Source organism: Amphiura filiformis, chromosome 2, assembly GCF_039555335.1.
Source record: "Amphiura filiformis chromosome 2, Afil_fr2py, whole genome shotgun sequence".
Taxonomy (NCBI): Eukaryota; Metazoa; Echinodermata; class Ophiuroidea; order Amphilepidida; family Amphiuridae; genus Amphiura; species Amphiura filiformis.
Genome location: NC_092629.1, coordinates 24291741 through 24305493, shown reverse-complemented (window position 1 = coordinate 24305493; position 13753 = coordinate 24291741). Strand labels below are relative to the sequence as shown.

Sequence of the window (13753 nt, the reverse complement as noted above, 5' to 3'; positions counted from 1 at the left end):
CCCCCATCTCCTGGGGATCTACGCCTATGATTGTACATGACAATACAATACCATATTTCTAAGTTCCATTGCTCAGTTTAATTTGAAAAGTATGCTGGAATTATTTTTTTTAATTTTGATTACTGACCTTTTACAGGGGAAAGAAGAATTACGCATAGCACACAAGAACAATTTAACATAAAATTACAATTTAAACATAACATACATAGGTATATAGATAAACTAGAGAAAAAACTCCGGTCATACCTGCCTGTGCGGGGACATGAACCCCGGACCTTTGGCTTGACGGGCGGTCGGGTCGGGCGGACGCGCTTACCACTGAACTCCACAGACTGTCCCTGATAAACAGGGCTCTTTTGAATAACGAGCAGCCAGGGCAAAGAGTACAAACTACACCACATTTCGCCATACTGCATTTTAGAAACGCTTGCTGTTAGAATAAGAAAAATTTTAATGCTAATTTATTGCACATTCTAGGGAAGCGTGGTTACCGTTTTGAAATAACCGAGTGAGAGGGGTTTCAAGAAAATATTTTTCCTGTCAAAACTGAAGCATCCTCTGTATTAAAGAAAATATGAATATTAACTGCACATCATATATAACGATTCGTGATACCCAATTGTGGCACATTTGATGTCTTTTATGAGGCAGAGAATTTTATTTCAATTTTATATACACCAAAATATTTTTTTAATTGAGCGAGAATGGCGATAGAAAAAACCTTAAAAAATTCCATGTGAAAATGACATTAGACCCTACCAATGATTACTGTTTCGTTTTTATGGTAATCTAATCTTTTATTTCCTGAAATAAAATTACTGGTCTAATCAGGATTTATTGTATATATGATGAAAACATCGACGTGTATACAAGAAGCTACAAAAAAAATGGTAGGCCACGCCACATCGACATACTTTTAGTATACGGCGAGAACGTGCGAGTCAAAATCGATATAATGTATGAAAAATAATTGTGCGTAGGCTCATTTATTGTATATAGAACACGCAGTTATCAACAATTCAGCGCTATTAATACACATTAATGTTTTTAAACAAATACAATTCCAAAATATGGTACGTTTTCTGTCTTTGCTTGTCACGTGGTATGTTGAAGTTATTAAGTTGCGATTATATTTTTGAATTTTCCTCATGACACCATCAAGCCTTTACGGACGAGCGGTCTAAGGCGCTGGTGTTATGTCAATACTATATAGTACTGCTCAGTGCAGCGTGGGTTCGAACCCCGCCGCACAGTGGGCCAGGGCGGAATCAAAGTGTGCCAAAATTAAAATTTGGTGAATGTGGAATTTCCAAACTTTTTCAGTTGTTTGAGATAGAAAACATTCTGAAGTATATTATTTGGCCCATAATTTATGTTTCGATGGATTTCATAAGTGTCGTTTAGTCATGAATTTGCCCCAAAAGTGTTATATTTTCTCTTAAAATGGTATAAGTGTGAATTTTGAAAACAACTAATGTAACGTTAGTAATTGAGAAACTGTTGTCTTACCATTGTGCATATGTCATACCTAATAGTAGTCAAACCAGATCATTTAAGCCAAAATATAAATAATTGTATTAATCAGGAGTAATGAGGGGGCTAATTTGGTGAAATACGGTAAAAATATGCATTTTTGGGAAAAAATAGAAATTTACTTTGGATTCCTGTCGATTCCTGTTCAAAAAATAATGTTATCATTTGTAGGCAAGTCTTAGAACTATGTTGATGGCAATGGTTTTTGCAAATATTTGCCAGCCTGCCTTCCAGGGCCCATACAATGTACCCTATTTGCTCACATTTCAGGTGATTTTGATGGATCAGTACGGCGTACGGGTTTATCATGTCATGTGCATAGCGCCCTCATATTGCTTAAATACCCTGGGGATTTTGCGGCTTTCACTACAACTCTGCTCTAAGAAATAGCATAAGGTCTCAATATTTTAAAACATCATTGATCGAGATAAAACAAAATCATGGAATCTTTATCAAAAACTTTTTTATGCTGCTTATGCAGCAGGCTCACTTTCAGATATAAATTTATCATAACATGTTTGTATGGATGCTTTGCACATTCATCATAGAATTGAACTTCCAGATAACATAGCTTAACATTTTGAAAGGTATTAAAAGACAGTAAAAAGCATTCTTTATCGTTTACGGGAACGATGGAATAACTGTAGACACTATGTGGATCATTTCACACTCAAAATAAAGACTGGCTTAACCGGAAACTGACATTTGATGAAGAACTCCAATGCAGCAGCTGAACTTTCAGCTGCAGAGGTTCGTAGCACTTCTTATTCTGAACATGCTGAAGGAACTTCATCAGCACCAGGCCGAGACGTCCATCGAATATGTGGGAGGCACTGTCGATCGTTCAAAGAAAAGGAAGGCACATGATCTTTTAGAAGAAAAAGAGCCTGATATACGCAGTATCACAAGGCATATGCTAACTATACATTTGGATTAGTTTTAATCATGATAATGGTATATATCTTAAAACAATTTCATGAAAGTAGCTCAGTTTCACAGTTCATATGAAAAACCCTAAGCTCTGTGCTGAAATTAAGGACATGTGATAAAGTTGTGGTCGTTTTGGTCGGAAAAATAATTAAAATTATGAATATCAGGGGATTAGAGTAGGCCTATTCTAACCTCATTAGCCTTTTGATTGAAACGTACATTCATATATTACATGCACATTCTATTCTGCTTTGAACATCATAAATGATAGAATTTATGAAAGAAACTCAAGACACAAGAACCCCATGGTGTGCCAATTTTAAACGTGACATCTAGATTTGGTATTACGTCTAGGCCTACTTGAAAAAAATCTAATTCACATTCGCCTATATAGCGAACGACCAAATCACGTGTCTGTAATGGAGAATTGCAAATTGAATCATTTAGTGTCGTTTGTGATGACGTTGAAGTTGTAACATCCGGGGTGGGGATCTTCCATTAACATGGTATACGTATTATGTGCTTGCCTTTTGGGGTGCTTTTTGCCAATTTTGGTAAAGCGATGGGTGGGTTTCCACCATAGACGAAAACGCCCAGTATTATTGTGTATTTTGATAAACATATTGATAAAAGCACCCAATTTGAGCAAAATCGGTTGCTTTTTCAAGGAAATTGGTATATTGATGGGTTGCAAATTAGGGCCAAAATTACGTTTAAGACAATGGCAACGTTTTGGAGTCCGGCAGGAAGAATCACCTACAAATTTTTCCTCTACCCCCCAGGCCCACCCCAACATTTAGTCTGGTTGGTTGTTTGTTTGCTTATATTAAACAATTACAATGTCTGCATTTTATTGATGTCATACGTATTAGAAAATGCCGTCAGTGAATTTTGCAATCCGTATAACCTTAAATATGCTATTTGATAATACCTTTCCAATCGGACATTTGAATCACTGTTGTAAGAGTAATTAACCAATCACGGTTCGTTATTTTAATGACGTCATATGCCTTGGAAAATGGCTCTATTGGATTCCGCAGTCCTTAAAACCCCCGATTTGAAAGTTTTTATAATACTTCTTACACAGGCATTTGAATTATTGCGGGAGGAATAATTGACCAATCATATATCAGCATATTAATGACGTCATACGCTTTCCAAAATGTCATCATTGAATTTTGCTCCCCTTGGAACCCCTATTTTGCTTTTTCAATTAAAATTTTAACATGTATCATTTGAAATACTGTTGTAAAAATAATCGACCAATCACCGTTCAGCATTTTTATGACGTCATACATTTCTAAAAATGCTTCCATTGAATTCTGCAGCCTCGAAAACCCCTAATATAGTCATTTTACAGTGTTTGTATGCGTTTGATTGTCCGTTTATAATTTTGGCACACTTTGAGGCGATTCTGGCCCACTGTGCGCCGGCGCCTCTGCAAAAATAAATTTAATTTTAATTTTTTTTAAATTTCATATTATGTTAGGGAAATGTGGCTGGGAGAATGTATGTATGGCGGAGAGTGGTGTCAGTACAAACAACACACCAACGTGCGAGATCAATTTATGATGGTTACCCGCCATCCTAAAGCTGAATATATACTCGATCGCTTTTGCAGAATGAAAACGAGTCTTAGGCTGAGTTCACATAGAAGTATACGGTATACGGTATTCGCTATACGAAATACGCTCATTCGATCAGGCTGAGTTCATATAGGAGTATACTATGTGAACTCAGCCTGATCGAATGAGCGTATTCATATAACGAATAGCGAGTATGTCAGTTACCCATTTTCTTCGTCTTATCAAATGCTTGTAACTTTACTTCTTGAGGTCACATTGCATTCAATGAGGTGTCATAATGTGCAGAATTAGATAGTGCATCTATTAAAAAATGAATTTACCCACATATGGTTTAGGTTTTTAAAATTAGGACGGTATACGCTGCACTAAAATCGAACATGCACGATTCCCACTATACTAAACTATACGCAGGTATACGGCCTTTTCGAATAGCTCTTATGTGACCCGGTACTATGAAATTACCTTGCTCGATTTAGGCTATACGCGTGCACCGGCAAAACGTGCATCGTATACCCGAATAGTATACTTCTATGCGATCGTAGCCTTATGTGACCCGGTACTATGAAATTGCCTTGCTCGATTTGAGGTATACGCGTGCACCTGCAAAACGTGCACCGTATACCCGAATAGTATACTTCTATGTGAACGCAGCCTTACGCATGCTTCATGTTTACCACCGTTTTCAGAGCGTCAAGCCGATCAATCGATACAAATCGCCGAGGCAAAAACGACGTCGCTTTTGCGAGTTGAAAAAAATCTGAACTTTCAAGCAATATCGCTTGACACGTGAATGCATCAACCAATCTTTTACAACCAACCGGATCTATTACTTTGCTAATTAATTTATGGATGTTTTAAAAATGTATTTTATTGCCTTTTGAATATTTTAATTGTCGTCTGCAATCACTATCGCCGTGATAAGTATAAATGCAAAAGCGACGATCGATGTTTCGCAAAATTCGGCGATTGCCCATCGCTTTTCAAAAGCGGTGCATCGCAATCGCTCGGCGATCGAGTATAAATTCAGCTTAATATACCATACAAACATGGTTTTAGATGGTTTAGCCAGTAAATGTGGTACAAAATGAGATGGGGATGTAGAATTGTCACTCCTGGGCAATTCCAGATTTCCAAGGTCAAAGTTTATACAGGGGCCAGAATTCAAACTGCTCATTTAAAAAAAAATCATATTCTTATGATCATATATCATGTATAATACGTTTAACAAAAGGTAAGTTTACAAATTGAATAACCTGTGGAATAGTATACTTGTACAGTCATAATAAGAATAAAAAATTTATATATATATATCTATGTTTATATAGCGCCGCTGTCAATAAACTGTATGGATTCCTGTACCATTGATGAATCTGGTGGCGTCATTTACTTAGAAGTAACAGTAGGTCCAGGCTTCGCAACTGCTGATCGACGTCGACGTCGGCGTCGCAGTCTAATATCTAACGTCAACGACAAAGGTATGTCTTAAAAAGTTGGATAATGACAGAGGTATGTCTGAAGTTGGATGTCGCACGTTCCATTGTAATGCCATTTTAGAGGTGATGGTTGAGTCAAATAGGGAGTCATTACAACAATGTAGGCCTTTATCGTTAATATTAGAAGACAAAGCCAGGTGGTTAAAATGAGAATACGAATACGAACACGTGCTTATCATCAAAAAATCGATAACTTATTTCTGTAATAGAGCTTTAATTCTTCTACTACCCATCATGCACTATTTCAGGAGGCATGACGTCATACATCAGCCTCATAGCTCGTGTGCATCTGTTGGCCTTGCCATTATTTTGTCTTCATATTGTTATGTATCTGTATAATCCTATATCATGAAATAGAGGAATTTAAGTTACCTTTATAATCATGCAAGAGTTTGTGGGGAAAATCCCCTGATGGTGGTAATGTCTATTAATAGAACATTTGGGAAAATCCCAGATGGTTTGCTATAAAACATCATGTTGGTAATATTCTAGGAAGACCTGTATCAATATGATTGTTATGTGAATGAATGTAAGAGAGCAATGTTAAGGGACCTGGAATGAGCGTTTTGAGCGTTTCGACAGTATTTTTGTGGGACATGAGAGCACATCAGACATATCGAATTGCATTCTAAATACGAAGAATGTCTTTCTGATATCAAATAATTTTCATTTTTTGAAATTTACGATATAATACAAATTTTATGACAAATTTTTGATATATAACACTCCTCGAAGTATATTTTATAAATCTAATGATATATTCTACTCGAAGATATATTACTCGAAGTAAACTTTATAAATCTGATGATTTATACTTAAAGTGTATGTAGCTGGGAGGAAAAGTGACGATCAATTGAAATTTTGACCTTTCATATTGAAGATATGAATTTTTTCCCCCAAAACCTAATTTTTTTTGGTGTTTTGGGAAAAAATCCATATCTTCAGTACGAAAGGTCAAAATTTTCAATTGATCATCGGCTTTTCATCCCACCTACATACACTTTAAGTATAAATCATCAGATTTATAAAGTTTACTTCAAGTACTGTTAAATATCAAAAATATCAATTTTTAATGATTTGCCATAAAATGTGTATTACATTGCGAATTTCAAAAAATTAAAATTATTTGATATCAGAAGGACATTTTCGTATTTAGAATGCAATTCGATATGTCTGATGTGCTCTAATGTCCCACAATAAATACTGTCCAAACGTTCATATCCCACCCTTAACCAGTTAAAATCAGTATACTCAAGGAGTAATACTGAGTGTGGCCATGCAGGTCATGAGTATCCTACAGTCCTATTTAAAACAGCCTCTGAGCGATGAAGATGGATGGATGTTTTCACCGACAAGCTGGAAGTATGGTTATTTCAAAGCTACGAAAATGGACCAAAGTAAGACATAGGGTCTACTGCGGATTGAAACGGACTTTACGAAAAACGTTACAATTATTATCATCTGGATAGACATCTGACAGACTGCAATAGCCTTTATTATGACAGAATGTCATGAGGGATTGTAAACTCTACATGATTGTGTTGGTCGTCATTGTGTTTCAAAAGAGGTACATTTGTACAATTGTGTATGCAATTGTTGTTATATGTACCAATCATATTTTACTTTCAATTAAAGACTTAGATTTTGTTAATCAAACAGTGTATTTGCGTTGTGCATTCATGTGAATGTGGGTAAAAGGTGATTTTGGCCTTGAGTCAGTACGACTCGTAACAATATGGGCATACTGATTCATAATATATGGATTATCGTAAAGGTCATCGATGTTCACCAATTATGTAGTTGGGAAATGATGGGAAATTGGGGTAAAGGTGTATACAAATGTAATGCGGAATTTGTACTCGATTGCTGAGCTATTGTGATGCAATGTGACGCTTTTGAAAAACATTCTTCAAGTGTTGAGTGGTACAAATCGCATTATAGATTATTGTAAAAGAGGTTATCATCTTAATATCTTCTGATTTGATAAAAACAGGCTATGTGGTTAATGACGCCCACGAAAGAAGTAAGAGAGCCGGTGCTTTCTTTCATAGTATTGGTAAGAAGTTATTTATTATAACATATTTAATACAAGTATATTGTAAACAAATTCATAGAGTTAATCGCAAACTATTTAGGCGACGAAAAACATATTTCACAGGCCTGACCAACTCAGATTTTGCGTTTTGCGGCAGTTGTTTCTTTTTTCTGTATGAATGCAAAGTCAGTCATTTGGGGCCAGAAAGATTTATTTTGACTAAAAACATACGGTACAGTAATTTGTAAAAGAATAATAAAATACAACACACCCCGTAGTTTGTTTCGTCGCCTAAATATCGTAAAGTCCCAAACTGAGCTTCAGACAGAAAGATTTATGGATAATTTGAACTTCATTGACCGATTTGATGACGTAACGAATGGAAAAAGATGAAAACATAGGTCCACGCCGCATGCAAATGCCAAGCCTTAATTGTCTGCAATGCGCGTGCTCCACGTCGCTCAGCGGCAAACGGCGTTTCAGTATGAAACTAGCATAAGGATCAAGAGCTAGGTCTAACTAAAAAGGCGGATGTCGTCTATTGGTTTGTGAAGCTCTGTTCTTCTCACTACTACGTGTTCAATTCCCTGCGTTGGTACATATGTGCTTGATTGCCGGTGTTTGGTGTTCCTGTTTTCCACCTGACCTCTTCCCATATCCCTGTTCCATCATATTCGTTTGGAAACCCTTTAATTCAATAGCTTCTGAGCCTGGGCTTCTGAGGACTATTAGGCTTTGCCTGGCTTCGGCCAAATGTTATACATAAATGCTATCAGTGAAGCACGCGGTTTTATAATTGGATGATTCCTGAGTTGATTAAGATTACTTGAAATATAATTGGCAAAAATTACCTTTGGGTCATCAACACTCTTTACAATGACGGTTATAATGAGATATGCTTAATTATACTTTTTTATTCAAGCTATGTTTTGAAAAATATGCAGTATTCTGCTTTCAGTGTTTCATCAAACACGAATATCGAGTTATTAGGTCGGTATTGGGTAGCATTTTGATATAAAGGGTTCACAAAAAATAACTCCCCCCCTAAAATGACAAAACATTTTTTTGCATAACTTGACATACATTTCGTGGATTTGAAAAATGTAAAAACCTGTGAATAAAGGAATTGTTTTTCTACCCTCCCAGCGTTCTTTCGTCTGAAAATCTTTTTGTTTTGGCCAAAAATAATCACGTTTTCTAAAAATGATGCTTTCAGGAAAAGTTGCACTTTTCAACATCCTCATTTATGTCAAAATTAGCTTCAACAAATCATTATTTTGCACTACGTGATGGTTGCATGGGTGACTAAGAGTTCAAAGACAAAAGTGAAGGAAAAAACACCAATTAAATCAATCGTAACATTGATACCGAGAAAGTTTTGTACATTACATGTATGGGATGTTGAAAAGCGCAACTTTTTTTAAAGCATTATTTTGGGAAAATGTGATTATTGTTTACCAAAACAAAAAAGATTTTGAGAAGGGATAACTTTGGTAGGGTAGCAAAAAGATGCCTCTATTCACAGGTCTTTAAATTTTTCAAATCAACAAAATGAATGTTAAGTTATGCAAAGAAATGTTTTGTAACTCCTAAATTGATTTTACCATTTTTGAAACACCGGCTCAATAAAATCTTCTAGAAAAACCCCGTACATGTTAATTTGTCATTGTTTTATACTGCAAGATAATTGCATGGGTGGCTGGGTAATCGTATACATAAAAATTAAAGAAAACAAAAACACCATTAAATAAATCAAAACATTGATATCGAGAATGTACATTAAATGTATAGGATGTGGAAAAGTGCAACTTTTTCTGAAAGCATCATTTTTGGAAAATGTGATTATTTTTGGCCAAAACAAAAAATTTTTTAATAAAAGAACTTTGGAAGGGTAGGAAAATGATTCCTTTATTCACAGATTTTTCGATTTTTCAAAACAACGAAATCTATGTCAAGTTATACAAAGAAATGTCTTGTAATTTTAGGGGGGAGTTATTTTTTGTGAACCCTTTAGTATTTGTCTATAAAAATAATCATGCTTATTTAAATGCGATATTGAAACTCTTTAAATTATCATAGTTTACGACCTTTTATATCATTAATCTACATTCTAGATTACTAGTAGATTCTACAAATAATTCTACACGGTCCTAAGCGCAAAATTCACACAGTGTGTAGGTTGCGTGCAAAAATATCTCAGTGCAATTTGGCCGAACTAATGCTCACTGGCTTAATTTTAATCTTTACCCCCTCTGAAAACATGGAAAAAGACCACAAACGCCACCAATTTAAACTCCTTACAGTTGGACCCCGGGCTATTTTGCTGACAGGGCCCCTTTTCTTAAATCTGCCACTAACACCAACTATGGACATGACCTTAATCACTAGAAACCTGATGACTCAAATTACTTTGATAGAGCTTGTATGAAAACGACTCTGTTTAAAATAGCGTTCTGGTGCACAAATTCAGTTGGTAGACCAAAGGTCAAAGTAAAAATTGATGATTTTAACATCTTTTTAAAAATTATCTACATGTCAAGTTGTGGAAACCTTCAAGGGTCCAGGTAACACTGCTGACGGAGTCCTCGATTATGGTCCGATATTCCTGGAGACAGCGAGATCTGTAACTATTCCAATAGAGATCGTGGACGACCTTCTTGTTGAAGGAGACGAAACATTTACTGTGGAAATCTCCCCTTTTGTTATTGGTAGTGGTAGCACATCTGAAGCATATGAAGTGACTGTGACAATAAAAGACAACGACGGTAAGATTATTTTTAAATAAGGCCAAAGGTGACGAAAAAAGAAAATCCTGTTTTACGTGCCCGAACAACCCAGATTTTACAAGAATTGGGAAAAAAGCATTCCTGTACAAATGAATGCAGAACCAAATTTCGAAAATATTAGGAACAAAATTTTACTTTTTTGGTATTTACCCCAAATGCAAAATATTTACAGATTTTGGTGATTTTTGTTGTTATTTGAAAATAATAATAATAATAATAATAATAATAATAATAATAATAATAATAATAATAATAATAATAATAATAATAAAAGCCCGACCGACCGACCTTATTTAAAAGGTCCCTCGCACGTATAACAGGGTTTTCTTTTCGTCGCCTAATAGAAAATCCGCATATTTTCAGTCCAAAAATTATGCGTAAACACTCGTTACGTCATCGCTCCAATAATGATTAATCTGAATCTGAGCACATTGCTCAAACAATGGACGGATTGTGGGATTGTGTCTGGCTTTACGGTGGTGCAGAGGTACGGGTTCTACCTCGTAATCGGAAGGTGGCGAGCTCGAGCCCCGGCGTGGTGGTGCCATCGTGCTGTGCACTTGGGCAAGGCGCTTTACCTCACTTGCCTCTCTCTACCCAAGGGTGAAATGGGGTGCTGTTTATAGGAATATTGTCCAGTGAGTGTCGCCCAAAGATATGAACATGCCTTGGGCAAATATGACAGCTGACATATTCTAACGACAGCGGAAGAAATTTAAAGCGCTTTGATACATGTGAAAGGCGCTGTATAATTCAACTTTTATTTTAACGTTTATTTACATATGCGAAAAGGTGCATGAGTCAGTGGCGCACAAAGCATCGTTACACTTAAAAACAACACTTTAAAGACAAAAACCCGTAATTACCAAATAAGGTGATCGACTGAAATTTTGGTTTTACCTCTTTCAGCACAATGTGACTCTATTTCCTCAACCAATTTGAATGAAAAAGGAGAGCACAACAAAATATACATATACATTTCCCTTGCCACACGCACATTATAAACACGGCAGTGATCATAATGTCACGCTGTAATGAGCCCGTTACAAAATTCAGGAAAGCGTTACAAAATCATGTTAATAAGCACCGATTATTTGTTACAATTTTACAGTTCTTCCGCCACCTGAAGTACTAGTACCTGTATTTACACTGGATAAGTTCTTGTATCATGTGATAGAGTCTGCTGGAGCTGTGACGATTACAGTCAGAAGACTTGTGGATACCAGTAAACAACAGAATATTGGTAACTAAAAATAGATTAATCTCAATATTTTGTAGTGAGAATCAGTGTTTAATTCAGCAAACAAGCAAGTAACATATCCTACCTGAAATTAACCTGTCATAATACTGTATGTTATGTTTAACTTTGGTTTGATGTATCGGTGCTCGGGCCTGTCTTAGTATCTAGTTGTAAGTTGGCAACATTTTCAAGGTGGGCAAAAATTGCAAATTTGTCCAGCTGAGCCGCTACCAAATTGACTTTAAAAGGCATGTATGTGTGCGAAGCTTGCAAAAACCTTTCAATGCTAATGCTGAATTGGGCCAAATAAAGATAATTATGGCCTATAAAAGGAAGATGAACATAACAAATGTAGTCAATTTGTTCTGGTATTTCGCCAGGCGGCATGCCACGAGCCCACTACTAGTTATAGTAGCAATGTATCAGGACGTCCGTCGGACGTGCTGGTATAGAAAATAGCGCGTCCAGAGACAAAGTAGACCGTTTTATACACTGGTGCATATTCTGAACCCACGTCTTCATCAGGAGAACTCCAGGGATATTGTGAGGGAGTAGAACTTAGTTTACCTTACATATGGTATGTGTGAATGGCCTTGTTATAGCGCTCCGGCATTACACGTGATTTTCGCATAATGACAAATATCATATTACTACAAATCGTCTCCATATGAAGTGTGCCTTACGCGATTCACCTAGCACGTGTAGCGGTCACAGTATCAAACATTGTTACAATCAACATAATACAATATAAGACGCCTTATGCCAAAAAAATATTTTCTGTAGCGCGCGCATTAAGTTTAAAAAAACAAAAAAAACAAAAAAAAAAACAAAAACAAAAAAAAAACAAAAAAAAAAAAAAACAAAAAAAAAAAAAAAAAAAAAAAAAAAAAAAAAAAAAAAAAAAAAAAAAAAAAACAAAAAAAAACAAAAAAAAAAAAAAAAAAAAAAACAAAAACAAACAAAAAAAAAAAAAAAAAAAAATCGCAAAAAAAAATATAAAACACTACTGGAGTAAACATTTACACATTACACAACAAACGAGCGTAGTTGAAAACTACTGGAGAAAACATCACACATTTTTTCAAATCCTTTTTTAATCTACAGGTTGAAAGGGGGTCATAAATATTCTTGAATATGATTTTTTTGTGTGTGTCGGAGAGACCCATTGTAAATTCCCATTCCAATTTGCAGCAAGAATTTATTTTTGTATTTTTGTCATTTTAAGACATGGAGTAAAAAAAAAAAGAACAACCGCATTTCGTATTTGACCTGCTACAGGAAACAAACATGTTTTTTGGCCTTATGGCCAGTTACGTACAAGGTAAAAGAGAAAAATCTTATAGCCCGATGACTGGCTATGAACATGATTTTATCAGCTAAAATTGGGCAACTTGGGGTTCATTATAGTCTAAAACAGACCACAGGGAAGGTGCATATTATTACCTAGGATTCATCACCATAAGAAAACGACGAATATCCTACCACTTGTGACACATTAAGCTGAGGAGTTGTTATTGGTGTACAAGGGGTACATCCGCCCTGTTTTAGAGTACGCCGCTCAACTTTGGCATTACTCATAATCAGGTGGCCCAGCTTGAGAAAATTCAGAGACGTGTTTGCAAATACATCCTTGGTAGAAAGTTAAACTACCTATGCAGATTCCTTAGCTACCCTTGAAGTTCATTCGTTGTCTGAGAGGAGACAAAACATCTGCAAGGAATTTGCCCTGAAAGCAAGCACGTCTGTGAGGTTCTCACCCTAGTTTCCACCTAGTAAGTATCAATCCCACATGACTCTCAGAAGACAACCAAAATGTGGGTCTTTTAGATGTAGGACCAACAGATTTCAGAATAGGACCCTACCCTTTCTCACCAACCTCCTAAAAGCAATGTAATTTTTTTTTGCCAGTCATTTTTGATATTGTACCAAATCCAGTCAAGTGCAATTCCTATGAGTTCTTATTTATTTTCATGTTTTTAATGTTTGAGTGTTTTAATTATAATGTATGTAATTTTCATAATGCTATTTTTAATGTAAATGTCATGCAATTCAGCCGTTGGCTGCTATGTGATTTTTTAATAAATATACAATACAATACAATAATGTACACTTTTGAAACATCTCCTTAATATATTTCAGTACTACAAACT

At 35.7% G+C, this 13753-nt stretch overlaps 1 protein-coding gene across 1 annotated transcript in view; it reads left to right on the top strand.

The window, feature by feature from the left end:
* The window catches only part of LOC140171327 (uncharacterized), a 41918-nt gene that overhangs the window by 27822 nt on the left and 343 nt on the right, over positions 1-13753 (top strand). The window contains exons 7-11 of the mRNA XM_072194571.1: positions 5375-5524; positions 7536-7598; positions 10118-10342; positions 11475-11606; positions 13262-13347. Of these exons, the coding sequence (XP_072050672.1) occupies positions 5375-5524; positions 7536-7598; positions 10118-10342; positions 11475-11606; positions 13262-13347 (656 nt within the window). The remainder of the gene's footprint in view (positions 1-5374; positions 5525-7535; positions 7599-10117; positions 10343-11474; positions 11607-13261; positions 13348-13753) is intronic.